This window comes from Lithobates pipiens, unplaced genomic scaffold, assembly GCF_037356315.1.
Source record: "Lithobates pipiens isolate NorthernLeopardFrog02 unplaced genomic scaffold, aLitPip1_a1.2 Scaffold_13, whole genome shotgun sequence".
Lineage (NCBI taxonomy): Eukaryota > Metazoa > Chordata > Amphibia > Anura > Ranidae > Lithobates > Lithobates pipiens.
The window spans coordinates 125189940-125202440 of record NW_027507718.1 but is presented as its reverse complement, the minus strand read 5'-3'; the positions used below and the strand labels follow the sequence as shown (position 1 = coordinate 125202440).

Below are 12501 nucleotides of genomic sequence, written 5' to 3'. Positions count from 1 at the left end.
AAAAAATCGCAATAAGCAATTATTGATTGGTTTGCGCAAAAGTTATAGCGTTTACAAAATAGGGATAGTTTTATAGCATTTTTATTAATTTTTTATTATTTTTTTTTTTTACTAGTAATGGCGGCGATCTGCTTTTTTTATTGTGACTGCGACATTGTCGGGGACCCATCGGACATTTTTGACACATTTTTGGGACCTTTGTCATTTATACAGTAATCACTGCTATATAAATGCAGTGATTCCTGTGTAAATGACACTGGCAGTGAAAGGGTTAACCAGTGGGTGGCAGTGTAGGGGTTAAGTGTTCCTAGGGGTGTGTTACTAACTGTGGGGGGGTTGGGCTTTCATTTAGTGTACACTGATCTCTGCTCCAATCACATGGAGCAGAGATCAGCGTCACTAGTTGCTAGGCAGAATGGGAAAATGTTGTTTATACAGCATTTCCTCCATTCGGCCGCTCCGTGAGACGATCGCGGGGATGCCCGCGGCGATCGAGTCCGCGGGTCCCGCGACCGGACTCACGGGGGTCCTGACCAGCGCGGGAGAGCGCCGCCGGCGGCGCGCTCCCGATGGCAGGGCGGCATTGAATATTGGACGTACATGTACGCCAATATGCCTGCCCGTGCCATTCTGTCGACGTACATCGTCGTGCGCTGGTCGGGAAGTGGTTAAGGAACGCTCCCAACCCGGTCCTGCGCTCCTTGACCGCGCAACCAGCGGACCCGATCGCCGCTGGTGTCCCACGATCTGGTCACAGAGCTGAAGAACTAGGAGAGGTCTGTGTAAACAAACCTCTCCCCGTGCTTCCTACTGTGGCTGTCACCGATCGTCTGTTCCCTGTTATAGGGAAAGACGATCAGTGACGTCCCATGCCAGGCCACACCCCCTACAATAAAAAAATAAATAAATAAAAACACACAATGTCATACATAACCCCTCCTCGCCCCCTAGTGGTTAACACCTTCATTACCAGTGTCATTTACACAGGAATCAGTACATTTAAATAGCACCGATTGCTGTATAAATGACAATGGTCCCAAAAATGTGTCAAAAATGTCCAATGTGTCCAGCATAATGTCGCAGTCACAATAAAAATCGCTGATCTCCGCCATTACTAGTAAAAAAAAAAAAAAAAAAAAAAAAAAAAGCTATAACTTTTGCGCAAACCAATCAAATCGCTAACGCCGATTTCTTTTTTACCAAAAATATGTAGAATACGTATCGGCCTAAACTGAGGAAACTTTTTTTTATATATATTTTTTGGGGATATTTATTATAGCAAAAAGTAAAAAATTTTGAATTTTTTTTCAAAATTGTCGCTTTATTTTTGTTTATAGCGCAAAAAATAATAACTGCAGAGGTGATCAAATACCATCAAAAGAAAGCTCTATTTGTGGGGAAAAAAAGGATGCCAATCTCGTTTGGGAGCCATGTCGCACGATCACGCAATTGTGCAAAGCGACGCAGTGCCGAATCGCAAAAAGGGGCTTGGTCCTTTGGCTGCAAATTGGGCCGGGGCTTAAGTGGTTAATGCACATTCCTGAAAATCATGGTCCTTTTTGTTGTTCAATGTCCTAATCCAGTTAACTGCAGTTTGTCATACTAAAATTTCAGGGGTAGCTTGTTGCAGAGCAGCTGCCAACGTAAAGAGAACCTTTAACAGTATATCACATTTTCTATCTGCAGAATCTTTAAAAGAAGAAACGCCTTCCATAGGTACTGTGAGAGGTTTGTATAAGACTGGGACAGCAGGATCAAGCCCAGAAAAAGACTTTTTGTGGACTCTTTTTCCACTAGCGAAATAGATCCAGTTTGGTAAAGTGATCCAATCAAAGATTGCACATTCTATCTGTTCAGGAAAATGGAATGTCCTTAAATATTTTGCAGGTCTCTTTGTATCCAAAGGGGCATGGCAAAACAGAGGAGAGTCAATCTGCACAATGCCAAGGTATTTGTGGGTGGCAGCAGTGAGCTCTCACATTAGCAAGCATGTTGCATTAAGCTCGCTCTTCAATGTAGTGGCGACCTGGGAGGAAAAAAAAAAAAAAAGCTTCCATAGTTTCCTACAATACTGCCTCAGGGTCTTTATTCGTTCCCTCCTGTGTGTGCCTCATCTATGGCAGGCATATCAGGAACTAACTCAGGCAGGGAAATGGGAGTAGGAGAAGAGGCATGATGTTTTGATCCCAGGGCAAAGATTGCTGTATTAAAGCAGTTATTTGTAAGAGGAATTGTGGAATTGTGGAATTGAAATAGAAAATTCTGCTTATGTCAGGTAGGCAGCTTGTTGCATGCCTGAAATAAAGCTAGAATTGGATGCAGAGACCAGTGTCAAAGTCAGCTCCAGCAAGGGGCGTATCATCACTCTAAGAATGAGTGTTGTGCGGGTCTTCAGCAGAGCAAATGTTAGTCTGCAGTTTTGCAATGGCTCCTTTGCCTGGTCTCTGTCATAGCTACATGTGAGGGTACTGCCTTGTGGGGCACTCATGGAAGAGGGTACTGGAAAAAGGGTAAGCCTGCCCAGAAGGAGAACAAAGCAACCTTGGTCTAGATTGTCTTGTAGCAAATCCTCGTGGCAAAAAGGCAGTGCATGAGTACCATACAAGGTTTCTAGGTGGAAGTGGAGGTAACAAGTGAGTACTGTGGTGTTATATCACACCTGGTCATCTACCTTAGACTAACCTCTAAGTGGTTGGGTTTTAGCATCAAATTTGCAAGTTTTTACAGTCTAGTGAATACAATTCAAATATTGCCCCGGTCTTTTACAGTCACAGTCAGAAGCACAAGATAAAATAATAATAATTAAAAAAATAATGTAAAAAAGTAGTTAAGCCAAGAGTGATTTCTCTGTGAAGAAGAGGTCCATCACCTTAGGACTTGAGCACAAAACTGAGGACTTGGAGGTGCCCAGTGGACATGTCCTTAAAAGCATTTTTTTTTTGGCTTTTCTTAATTTTTGCCTGTAACACTACTGGATCTAAGGAGGAATCCATGGTTGCCATCCAGAGTGGACTTAAAACATGTCTGCCTTTGTTCATCTCCATTACCCCTTTCACACTAGTACAGTCAGCAGGGTATCTCTCCGCTAATCCCCACAGAACAGGCGCATGACAGATCCATGTCCACTCCGCAACAGCCCGCTGCCCTGTATGAGATGGCGGATGGAAATGGACCACCTGTCCATTTCCATCCGACTGTCATCTGATCTGATCCGCCAGAAGGATGAAGAATGGATCCCCAACTGTCTGTTTTTAGGGGACAGGATCAGATCGGATGTCGGCAGGTGTCAACGGACACTTGTCTGTTGACATCTGCTGCTCCATAGAGAAATAGGGTCCACCTCATAAACTGACAGGCGGACCTGATCAGTCTGTCCGTGTGAAAAGGGTTTAATAGGATTAGTAGTTTACACATGGAAAAAAAAAAAATAAAAATAAAAAAAAAAAAAAAGGTTGCTTGTGCTTTCTATAAAGCTCGCCATAGACTGACCAGCCAAATTTTATTTAGCGCGTGGCAGTCCCAACTTGAAAGTAGTCAATCGCTTGATCAATTCCTTCATCCACCTCATTTGTGTGGCCAGCTTTAAGCTCACAGGAAGTGACAATGACACTGCATTTCTGGTAAGATCGACAGGTATTTGCTGAAAATGTTTTTTGCATTAAAAAATTTAACTAATCAAGCCATCATATCTAAGGACTTGTAAGCTGTAATATATTACATTTACAGAGATTTATGATCACAGAAAGTAAAAAAAAAAAAAAATAAATAAAAAAAAAAAACACACAAGAGCTTATCCTGACAACTTATTTTACTGCTTACCTCATTGAGGCTATAAGGTAGGATGAGTTTCTCATTTACAGTAACCGTTTTCCTCTTGGTTAGTGCTTCAACAAGCATTTCTCTCTTAACCTGATGTTAAATAAAATAAAAATCAAAAGCATTCAATTGGCACATTTTTTCATGACATTTTGGTAGGACTATAGAAAACATTTACAGTGGGGAAAATTATTTGATCCCCTGCAGATTTTGTAAATTTGCTCGCTTACAAAGAAATTAAGGGTTTAGAATTTTAATCATAGGGTGTGTTTTTAATGATATAGACAGAATGTCAACCAAACATCCAGAAAAAACGCATGATGCAAATGTTATGAATTGAATTGCAGTTCAATGTGTAAAACAAGTATTTGATCCCCAAGTAAAACACGACTTTGCACTTGGTTTGGAAACCCTTGTTGGCAAGGACAGAGGTAAGTTTCATTTTAAGTCCCATTTTTCAAGCACCGAGGTAAGACGTTTCTTGTAGTTAGTGACCAGGTTTTCACACATCTCAGGGGGGGGGGATTTTGGTCTATTCTTTTAAGATCTTCTCTAAATCCTCAAAAGTTTCTTGGCGGTCACTTGGAAAATCAAAGTTTCAGCTGCCTCCATACATTTTCTATAGGATTAAGGTCTGGAGACTAGGCCACTCCATGACCTTAATGTGCTGCTTCTTGAGCCAATCCTTTGTTGCCTTGACAATATGTTTTGGGTCATCGTCATGCTGAAAGACCTATCTTCAGTGTTCTGGCTAAAGGTTCTCATCCAAGATTTTACAATACATGGCCCCAACCAATGGCCCCTCAATGTGGCAAAGTCGGTTTGTACCTTTATCAGAGAAACAGCCCCAAAGCATAATGTTTCCACCTCTGTGCTTGACTGTAGGGATGGTGTTCTTAGGGTAATAGTCACATTTTTCTTCCTCCAAATACGGCAAGTTCCTCACCTCAAGAAGGCACATGTACAGTCATGCCAATGCACATCTAAATGATTCAGAGAAGGATTAAGAGAAAGTGCTGTGGTCAGACGAGACAAAATATCAAGCTCTTTGGCATCTCGACTCGCTGTGTTTGGAGAAAGAAAAATGCTGACTATGACTCAAAGAACACCATTCCCCACAGTCAAGCATTAAGGGTCAAATAGACTAGGCCATTTATTGTAAAATCTTGGATGAGAACCTTCTTCCCTCAGCCAGAAGACTAAAAAAGGGTCATGTATTGGTCTTCCAGCATGACAATGACCCAAAATATACTACCAAGGCAATGCAGGAGTGGCTGAAAAAGAATAACATTAAGGTCATGGAGTGGCTCCAGACTTTAATCCTATATAAAAAAAAAAAAAAAAATAGGGAGGGAGAAACATTACGGATTTAGAGAAAATCTGTAAAGAGTGGACCAAAAACCCTCCTGAGATGTGTGCAAATCTCGTCTCCAACTTAAAGAAACAGCTTACCTCTTTGCTTGCCAACAAGGGTTTCTCCACCAAGTACTAAGTCACGTTTTTCTTACGGATCAAATACTTATTTTACTCACTGAATTGCAACTTCATTTATAGCATTTGTTTTAGGTCATTTTTTCAGGTTGATTTTTGGTTGATATTTTGTCTCTATCATTTAAAAAATACATCTATGAGAAAAATTATAGACCCTTCATTTCTTTGTAAGTGGGGAAAAATTACAAAATCTTCCGGGATCAAATAAATTAACAATTTTTCCCCACTGCAGCTTGCATCCATTTAGGAAAGTAGATCTAAAGCTAAAAGATTTTTTTGGTTTTGAGTAAAGCAGTGGTGATCAATATAGGTGGCCACAAATGTGTCTTCCCTGACATGTTTGAAGGACCACACAACAGCTTGAGGCCCATTCATACTGACAAGTTGCAGTATTAAGATGTAAAACGCATGTTTGCTACTACTAGAATATCATATCACAACAAAAATATAATCAGTTTGTTTATAGCAGGACAGTCACATTTTCATAGGTTTGCAATGTCAAAATTCGGAATGCTGTACTCACTTATGCAAGTAACTTAATGAGTAAAAGCCAAGTCATGACAAGTTTTTTTTTTTTTTTACCTAATAGGTTTCTGGATCAGGTCAGTGAAGGTCTAATCCAGCAACTATATGCAGGTCCGCAGCAAAATATCACTTCTAATAGTAGTTATCTATGGTGGGCTGTAATATGAAGAAACCCAGGAAATGACTGGTTCAGCCCCTGGGCTTAGTGGGCTGGACTGCAATGGTCACTGATAGTAGGTGGTTCCAGCACCAAAGCTACCTGGACCCAGCAAGAGCTGCTCTGAGACCACAGTAAGCCGCAAGCTGATCATTGGTGGCCTGCATATTAGGCACCACTGGAACAAAGTATGCCAACCCTCTGTAAAGTATATTGTCTGTGCGAGATTTTCCCTCACTTGTTGCAAGACAGCATTGTGTAAGAGGAAATCTTTTAAAAGGGAAAGCCTCTCTCAAACTGTTGTCACAGTAACAAGCATTCCTATAAGAAGATTTTCTTGCTACTTCTGTTCAAGAGAAATCATTAAACTTTAGATTTTTCCTCACTTTCAATCATGGTGACATTAGTCACTAGGACAAAGAGAGACACTCTCCCCTACAGAGACACAGACAGCAATAAAAACCTGATAGGGATGCCAACCCTTTACACTTAATTCAAAGATTTAAAAAAAAATGCTCTTGATGCACTTAATTTAGAAAATGTGAAACAAAAAATGAAATGCAGCATAAAAAATTGGAGCTTTACCTGAAGCAACTGTGACAAAGTATCAAGGACCTCAGGAGGGCCCACATCAAGACCCTCATCTCTCCCAGTCGCCTTCTTCTTGTAAGTCACATTTCCCAAATACAAAATAGCAGACAAAACTGAAAATATCCTGTACAAATGATAACAAAATAAACATAAATACAGAATAAAAATGGAAGTATACAAGTTGTCACATGTGTTTGCCTCCATCTTTCCCCCATTCTAATTCTACTAAAATATTAGTGGTCTAACAGGAAGTGGATTTAAAATGAGGAGTACCCAATGAAAGGCAGACTCTCTGTCTTCACATCCAACAGAAAAGTCACACTAGTAAGAAGAATGAAGATCTTACGCTGGCAAGTGCCATTTTCCCCTGTGCGGTCTTCATTTTATAGCCATTGTTAGTGGTGAATAGGCAATTTGCCATTTCAAAGAGAAGTATTTTTGGGGGGAAACTCCTGCCTCTCTTCTCTTAGGGCTCTTTCATACTTGCGTTCATTTTTAAAGCAGTCCAAAAGCACATTAACACACCTATATTATTAATTAGTATTTAGTATGTGTTTAAAGTGGTTGTAAACCCTCTTAAACATCTTCAGCTTGTTAGTTAATATTTTTAGTTTTTGTGTAAATCGCCGTTTTGCTGTCAATGACGTCATGCGCGCTTGCGCAGTATTTATTTTCGAGGCGGCATGTATTCCAATGCCGCCTGTCTCTTTCCTTCTTCGCAGCCTTTTTTTTTACATAACATTCTCCTCAGAGCGGCATGGAGAAGTCTCGCAACATACATCTCTGCCTGCTCTTCCTGATACTCCCCCTTGTGACAGAACAAGACGTCACGCAGGGGAATGAATGAGAGCAGAGCAGAGCGAGAGAGCTTCGCTGCCTTAGTAACTGCAATTGAGATCGAGGCTTGGTAATGACGCTACGGCGCATGCGCTAGATTTAGTGAGGGAGTCTAACTAAGGGCGGAAATGAAGTCCACAAAAGGAGAGGAAAATCAGGAGTAGCAATGGCTACTCGGATACCCGGAAGACACCGCTTTTTCAAACTAAAAAAAAAGGTATTTATAACGCTCGTTTTGGGACAAAAGATAGATGTTATGAATGCTGATGTTCATTCTAATACAAATAGTTGAAAATTACGATTTGTTTGGTAGGGTTTACTTCCTCTTTAACAGGCATTGATGTTGCATCAGGCAACGCTTCTCAAAACACCCCGCTCTTTTTATTTTATTTTTTAATACAGCTAAAATGGGAAAAGATCACTTTTTACGCTTTGCAATTACACTGTGCATTTACGGTGGGGTTGTGGTGCTTTTGTATAGAAGTGAATAGAGGCAATTGCAAAGTGTCAATGCCTGCCAAATGCTGCAGGCATAGTTATCTGCGACTTGCAACAACACAAAGCAACACTAATGTGAACACCTCTATCTGCTCCCTATTGCAATAATATCTGTGAAATGGATAGGCGTTTGGGAAGCATTAAAAATGCAACCCAACTGCCTTTTTTCCAACTCCTGTGTGAAAGAGCCCCAAGGATCCATTTACACTTGCTTCAACTTCAACACACATTAAAATGCTGACCGCTTCAAGATGCTTTTATTTGCTGTGTTTTTGATGCTTAATGAAACTTGGCAGATGACCTGTGTGCATTAGTTTTCTATTTGCTTTAGAGGGGCCAATAGAACTCCGGCTCAGTAGTACCCCCACTCAGCAGATCTCCAGCTCATTAGTACCCCTGTTCAGCATTGGTAGCCTTGTTGAGCAAATCCCCAGCTTATTAGTACTCTTGTTCAGTAGATCCCCTGCTCAGTAGTAACCCCCAGCTCTGCTGATCTTATGGTTTGCCAATCCTCCTCTCTCTCTCTCTAGTGCCTGCTTACCCTCCACTATATTGCTCCTCTGCTACGCGCTACATGTGACATTGCTAATTTGTCTTGCTCTGGTCTGCCAGCTCTGTTAATCCTGTTGCCCACCTTCCACTATAGCAAGGCTCAAAATTTCAAGTCCTAAGCTACTAGCCAAGCCCTAAGAGTTACTTGCCATCAGTTGCCCCAGCCAACTCCTACTCTGCCCACAAAACCACCCCTAAGAATGCCCTCTTAAATGATCTCATAAAATGACACCGTTAAATGTTTTAGGCAGAATTAAGTTACAAAATTTATTAACAATAACTTCATCAGTACAGCACATCAGTGCACGGGAATCACAGGGAGGAAACAGGAGGAGAGCTGGCCGGATCACACAGAGGATCTCCCACTGTGACACAGCTTGGATCTGAAATGCCAGCCACTGTCAAAACAAAGTCCCACCTCCTGGACCGGCGTCTAATAGGCGTCACACTAATTCAATTTTCTGGCATTGGAACAGTGTGCTGCCTAACATAGGAGCAGGTCCAGGAGGTGGGACTTTGTTTGACAGCGGGTGGCATTTAAGATCCAAGCTGTGTCACAGGAGTTTCTCTGTGTGATCCAGCTGGCTCTCTTCCTCTCCTCTCCCTTCCCCACAGTTTCCTGGTTGATCACTGGGAGGTGAATTGGCTCCCATTCAACCCTGCCTGCCAGCAGCACCCGTCATTTCCTGCAATGTGGCTCCACACTCTCCCTCAGCTTATTTCCACACGCTAAATGTGAGCAGGCGAGTGCAAATTTTGAGGGCTGCACTATAGGAATCCCATATACGTCTTCTGCCCTCTGTTAGTTGCTCTGCTCCAGTCTGGACCCCACTCACCTTCCTGCTGCACACCAGATGCGAGCTCTGCACTACACTTGCAGAATATATACACATGAACCATAAGCGACTGCCAACGTCTTCCTGGTTCATTGTTTTCCCAGTAGATCCCTGGACATCTCATAGCTGCAATACCTCCAACACAAAGTGAAGCTAAAGCTGAATAAAGGCCTCTCAAAAGCTGCAGATACTGTAAGAGAGCTTTGGCATAGACATCTATGGAGGCTTTGAACATGCTTTGAAGCACCATGAAAGCGATGGGTTATAATGTTTGAAGCCAAGCAAACCAAACATTAAATGGAGGTGTGGTCAAGCTGGTGGCCTGAGTGGACGCACATGATCAGAGCTTCTTCCTGATCATTTTATCTGATTAATACGGGATTTACAAATCAATATCTTCTGCCAGCACTACCCAGTGATCTCCGGTTATGAAAAGGGTCAAATCTGGTTCTGGACAGAAGAGCTGCTCTGCTCCCAAGGCATCTCCACAACAGAGGAAGTAGACCCATCCCGCCAGCATGCACATGGTGACCAAGACTCCACCATCGGATCCAGCGACAGTAGAGGAGGACCTCTTTTAAGCTCTAATAAAGGCCATCTCTGCCTGTAAAACTACTCTAACGGCTAAGACTGACTTGCTGCTGATTGACTATGGGCTGATGCGAAGAGACATGGACAAACTCTGCGACCGGCTGGGGGAGGCCGAGCGGCACGTGGGTGACAGAGGATTCCATTAGGGATTAACGCGCTTCCCTTCACGCTCTCCAGGTGAGGATGAAGGCCCTTGAGTCCCAGACACAAAATAGGAGTCACCGGAACAAATCTCAGGGTGGGGAGCCTTCCAGAGGGAGCCGAAGGCTATGATTCCGTGGCCTTCATGGAACACATCCTCCTGCCTGGAGCAGTGTTCTCATTACACTATGCGGTTGAGAAGGCCCACAGGATGCCTCTTTTGTGGGGACAGCCAGGAGTACCCTCATGTACCTTTATATTTTGCTTACTGAAATTTCCAGACCGGGATCTGGTGCTCCGGGAAGCACGGAAGGTGGCTGAGCTTCGCTATGAGAAGGTGAAGATTATGCTTTTTCCAGACTATTCGATTGACACCCAGCGGCTTTGCAGAACCTTCGATCCTCCACACCAAAGGCCTGAAGTACAGCATGTCGTTTCCTGCTCGACTGCGCGTAGTTGGTGGTGAATCTACCCACTACTTCATGTCTCCTGAGGAAGCTTCCCAATTGCTCGATACCCTACCCAGAGCCCGGTAACTATCGTAGTGCCCTTATTCTGATGGCCTCATGTTTACCAGCTAATCTCCCTTCTCCCCTGGTCATCTATGGAGGTGATTTCCTGCTGCTGGATGCATCATGCAGCCTGCTGACTCCTGCCCACCCCGTGGCAGCTGTCCTCTGGTCCGATTCACGTGCAGGAAGCTCTTCCAGGGTTGCAATTATATGGCCATATGTTATTGTTGGATGTGAGCCTGACGCCCCTTGCTGATGGGACTCCCGAGGCGGTGACACTGTCCTTATTTTTGGCTACTTAGCCCCCTTTTTTACTTATCTGAGAATGCTAGGTTCACTCCCGGGGACTCCCCGACCGCCTTCACCGTGTGCTAGTTTGACTACATCCCTTGGCCCTGCTGTTATCGCTCAGGATTACCAACTGTCCTTACACCCTATACCACATGGCAATGTTCACTTAAGCAACAACCCTTTTCTTAGACTGCTGCTAATGCTCTGGATCATTAACCCCCCTGGGCCCTACAGGACCTGCCTAATGGTATCGCAATGGTCCGGAGGTCTTTACCCAATCATGGGAAGCAGGAGTTACATGGGGAGACTCTCCTGGAGATATGCTGGTTCTGGTTATATGTTGTTAATTCATTTTACGGGTCAAGTGTGTGCAGTCAAGGCATGCAGCATGTCACAGGTGACTCCAGTTATTGCAGCTAAACATCCATTTAAAGAGGATTTAAAGGCTGGGAAACTGTACCCATGGTGTAGCTGTGGCCACAGCAAGAAACAGTTTCACGTTATTGCGGATGTGGAGGTGGAAAAGTGTCCAGTGTCACATTTTTAAGTATAAACAAGCCTTTAGTGCTACAAGAACTTTGATAGATCGAGACTAAAACCATGATAAATACTAACTGTTTTCTAGTAGCTGGGAGGAATCCAACCATTTCCATTGCTTGCTTCAACCTTTCAAAATCATGTCGAAGATCTTCTCCATCCTCAACCTTAAAGTTATTCTACAAGTAAAAGAAAGACATTTAATTCGAAAATCTTATCTTCGGACTATATAAAACAGTGAAGTTTTCTATGAAAAGATCTAAAAGAGAAGTGTATAGGATCAACAAAAACAAAGCTCTCTTTTTACTTAAAAAAAAAAACAAAAAACAAAAAAAAAAAAAACAACACCACACGTCTTTTCATTTTGGAAAAGTGAAGCACTACATGCAGTAATCCTTATCTACCAAACAAGTGAATTTCACTTGTCTGATTACTCTAAAATTGCAAAAGCTGGAATGTGATTAAGCTCTATGTGCCCAATGTATCAAAGTGGCAGTAATAAAAACTAGGCCACAAACACCAATCCAATTGGCCCTGAAAGTCTGCAATTGGGAATATACTTACATTTTTAGTGCCAACAAAATGTCAGCTTATAGTTTCAGCAAGTGGGTGGCAAAGCTGGCCAGAAGGTTAACAGAAATTTTGCAACAAACAAGTTGGTTTGAAAAAGCTGTGTTGACCTAAGGTTTATGTTAACAAATACTGTTTGCATCATGACACAAAAATCATGATTTCTAGCTCAAGATAAACACTTCCTTGCTACACAAGTGAACATGCTGAATATATTACTAATAGCTACCATATATCTTTATCGCAACAAGCACATTTCCTTTGTATTCTGATTACTGGTAAGCGGTATATGTAGTTGTCTCCATTAAATTTGAAAAGCAGAACGTTTACAGTTTACTGTAAGGACATGGCCAAGATAACAATAGATGGCTGCCCTAATGGAAATTCTGTGGAAGACAGAAAACAGATATTCCATGTACTGCTGAACTACCACTTGTTGCAGCTTGAAGACCTTTAACCATATCTATACAATTGCGTTGCTGCGACATATAATAACACACACCATGTGCAATACTGCAAAGCTCTAATGGAGGAGCATTTAAATCAGAATAGCACC

The 12501-nt window shown here is 42.4% G+C and overlaps 1 protein-coding gene across 8 annotated transcripts in view; it reads right to left on the bottom strand.

Moving 5' to 3' along the window:
• MYO9B (myosin IXB) overlaps positions 1-12501 on the bottom strand; it is a 241293-nt gene that overhangs the window by 114492 nt on the left and 114300 nt on the right. For all 8 annotated transcript variants that reach the window (XM_077475522.1, XM_077475525.1, XM_077475527.1 and 5 more), the window contains exons 6-8: positions 11454-11554; positions 6575-6704; positions 3820-3909 (exon numbers count right to left, since the gene is read on the bottom strand). In XM_077475522.1, coding sequence (XP_077331648.1) covers positions 3820-3909; positions 6575-6704; positions 11454-11554 — 321 coding nt within the window. The remainder of the gene's footprint in view (positions 1-3819; positions 3910-6574; positions 6705-11453; positions 11555-12501) is intronic.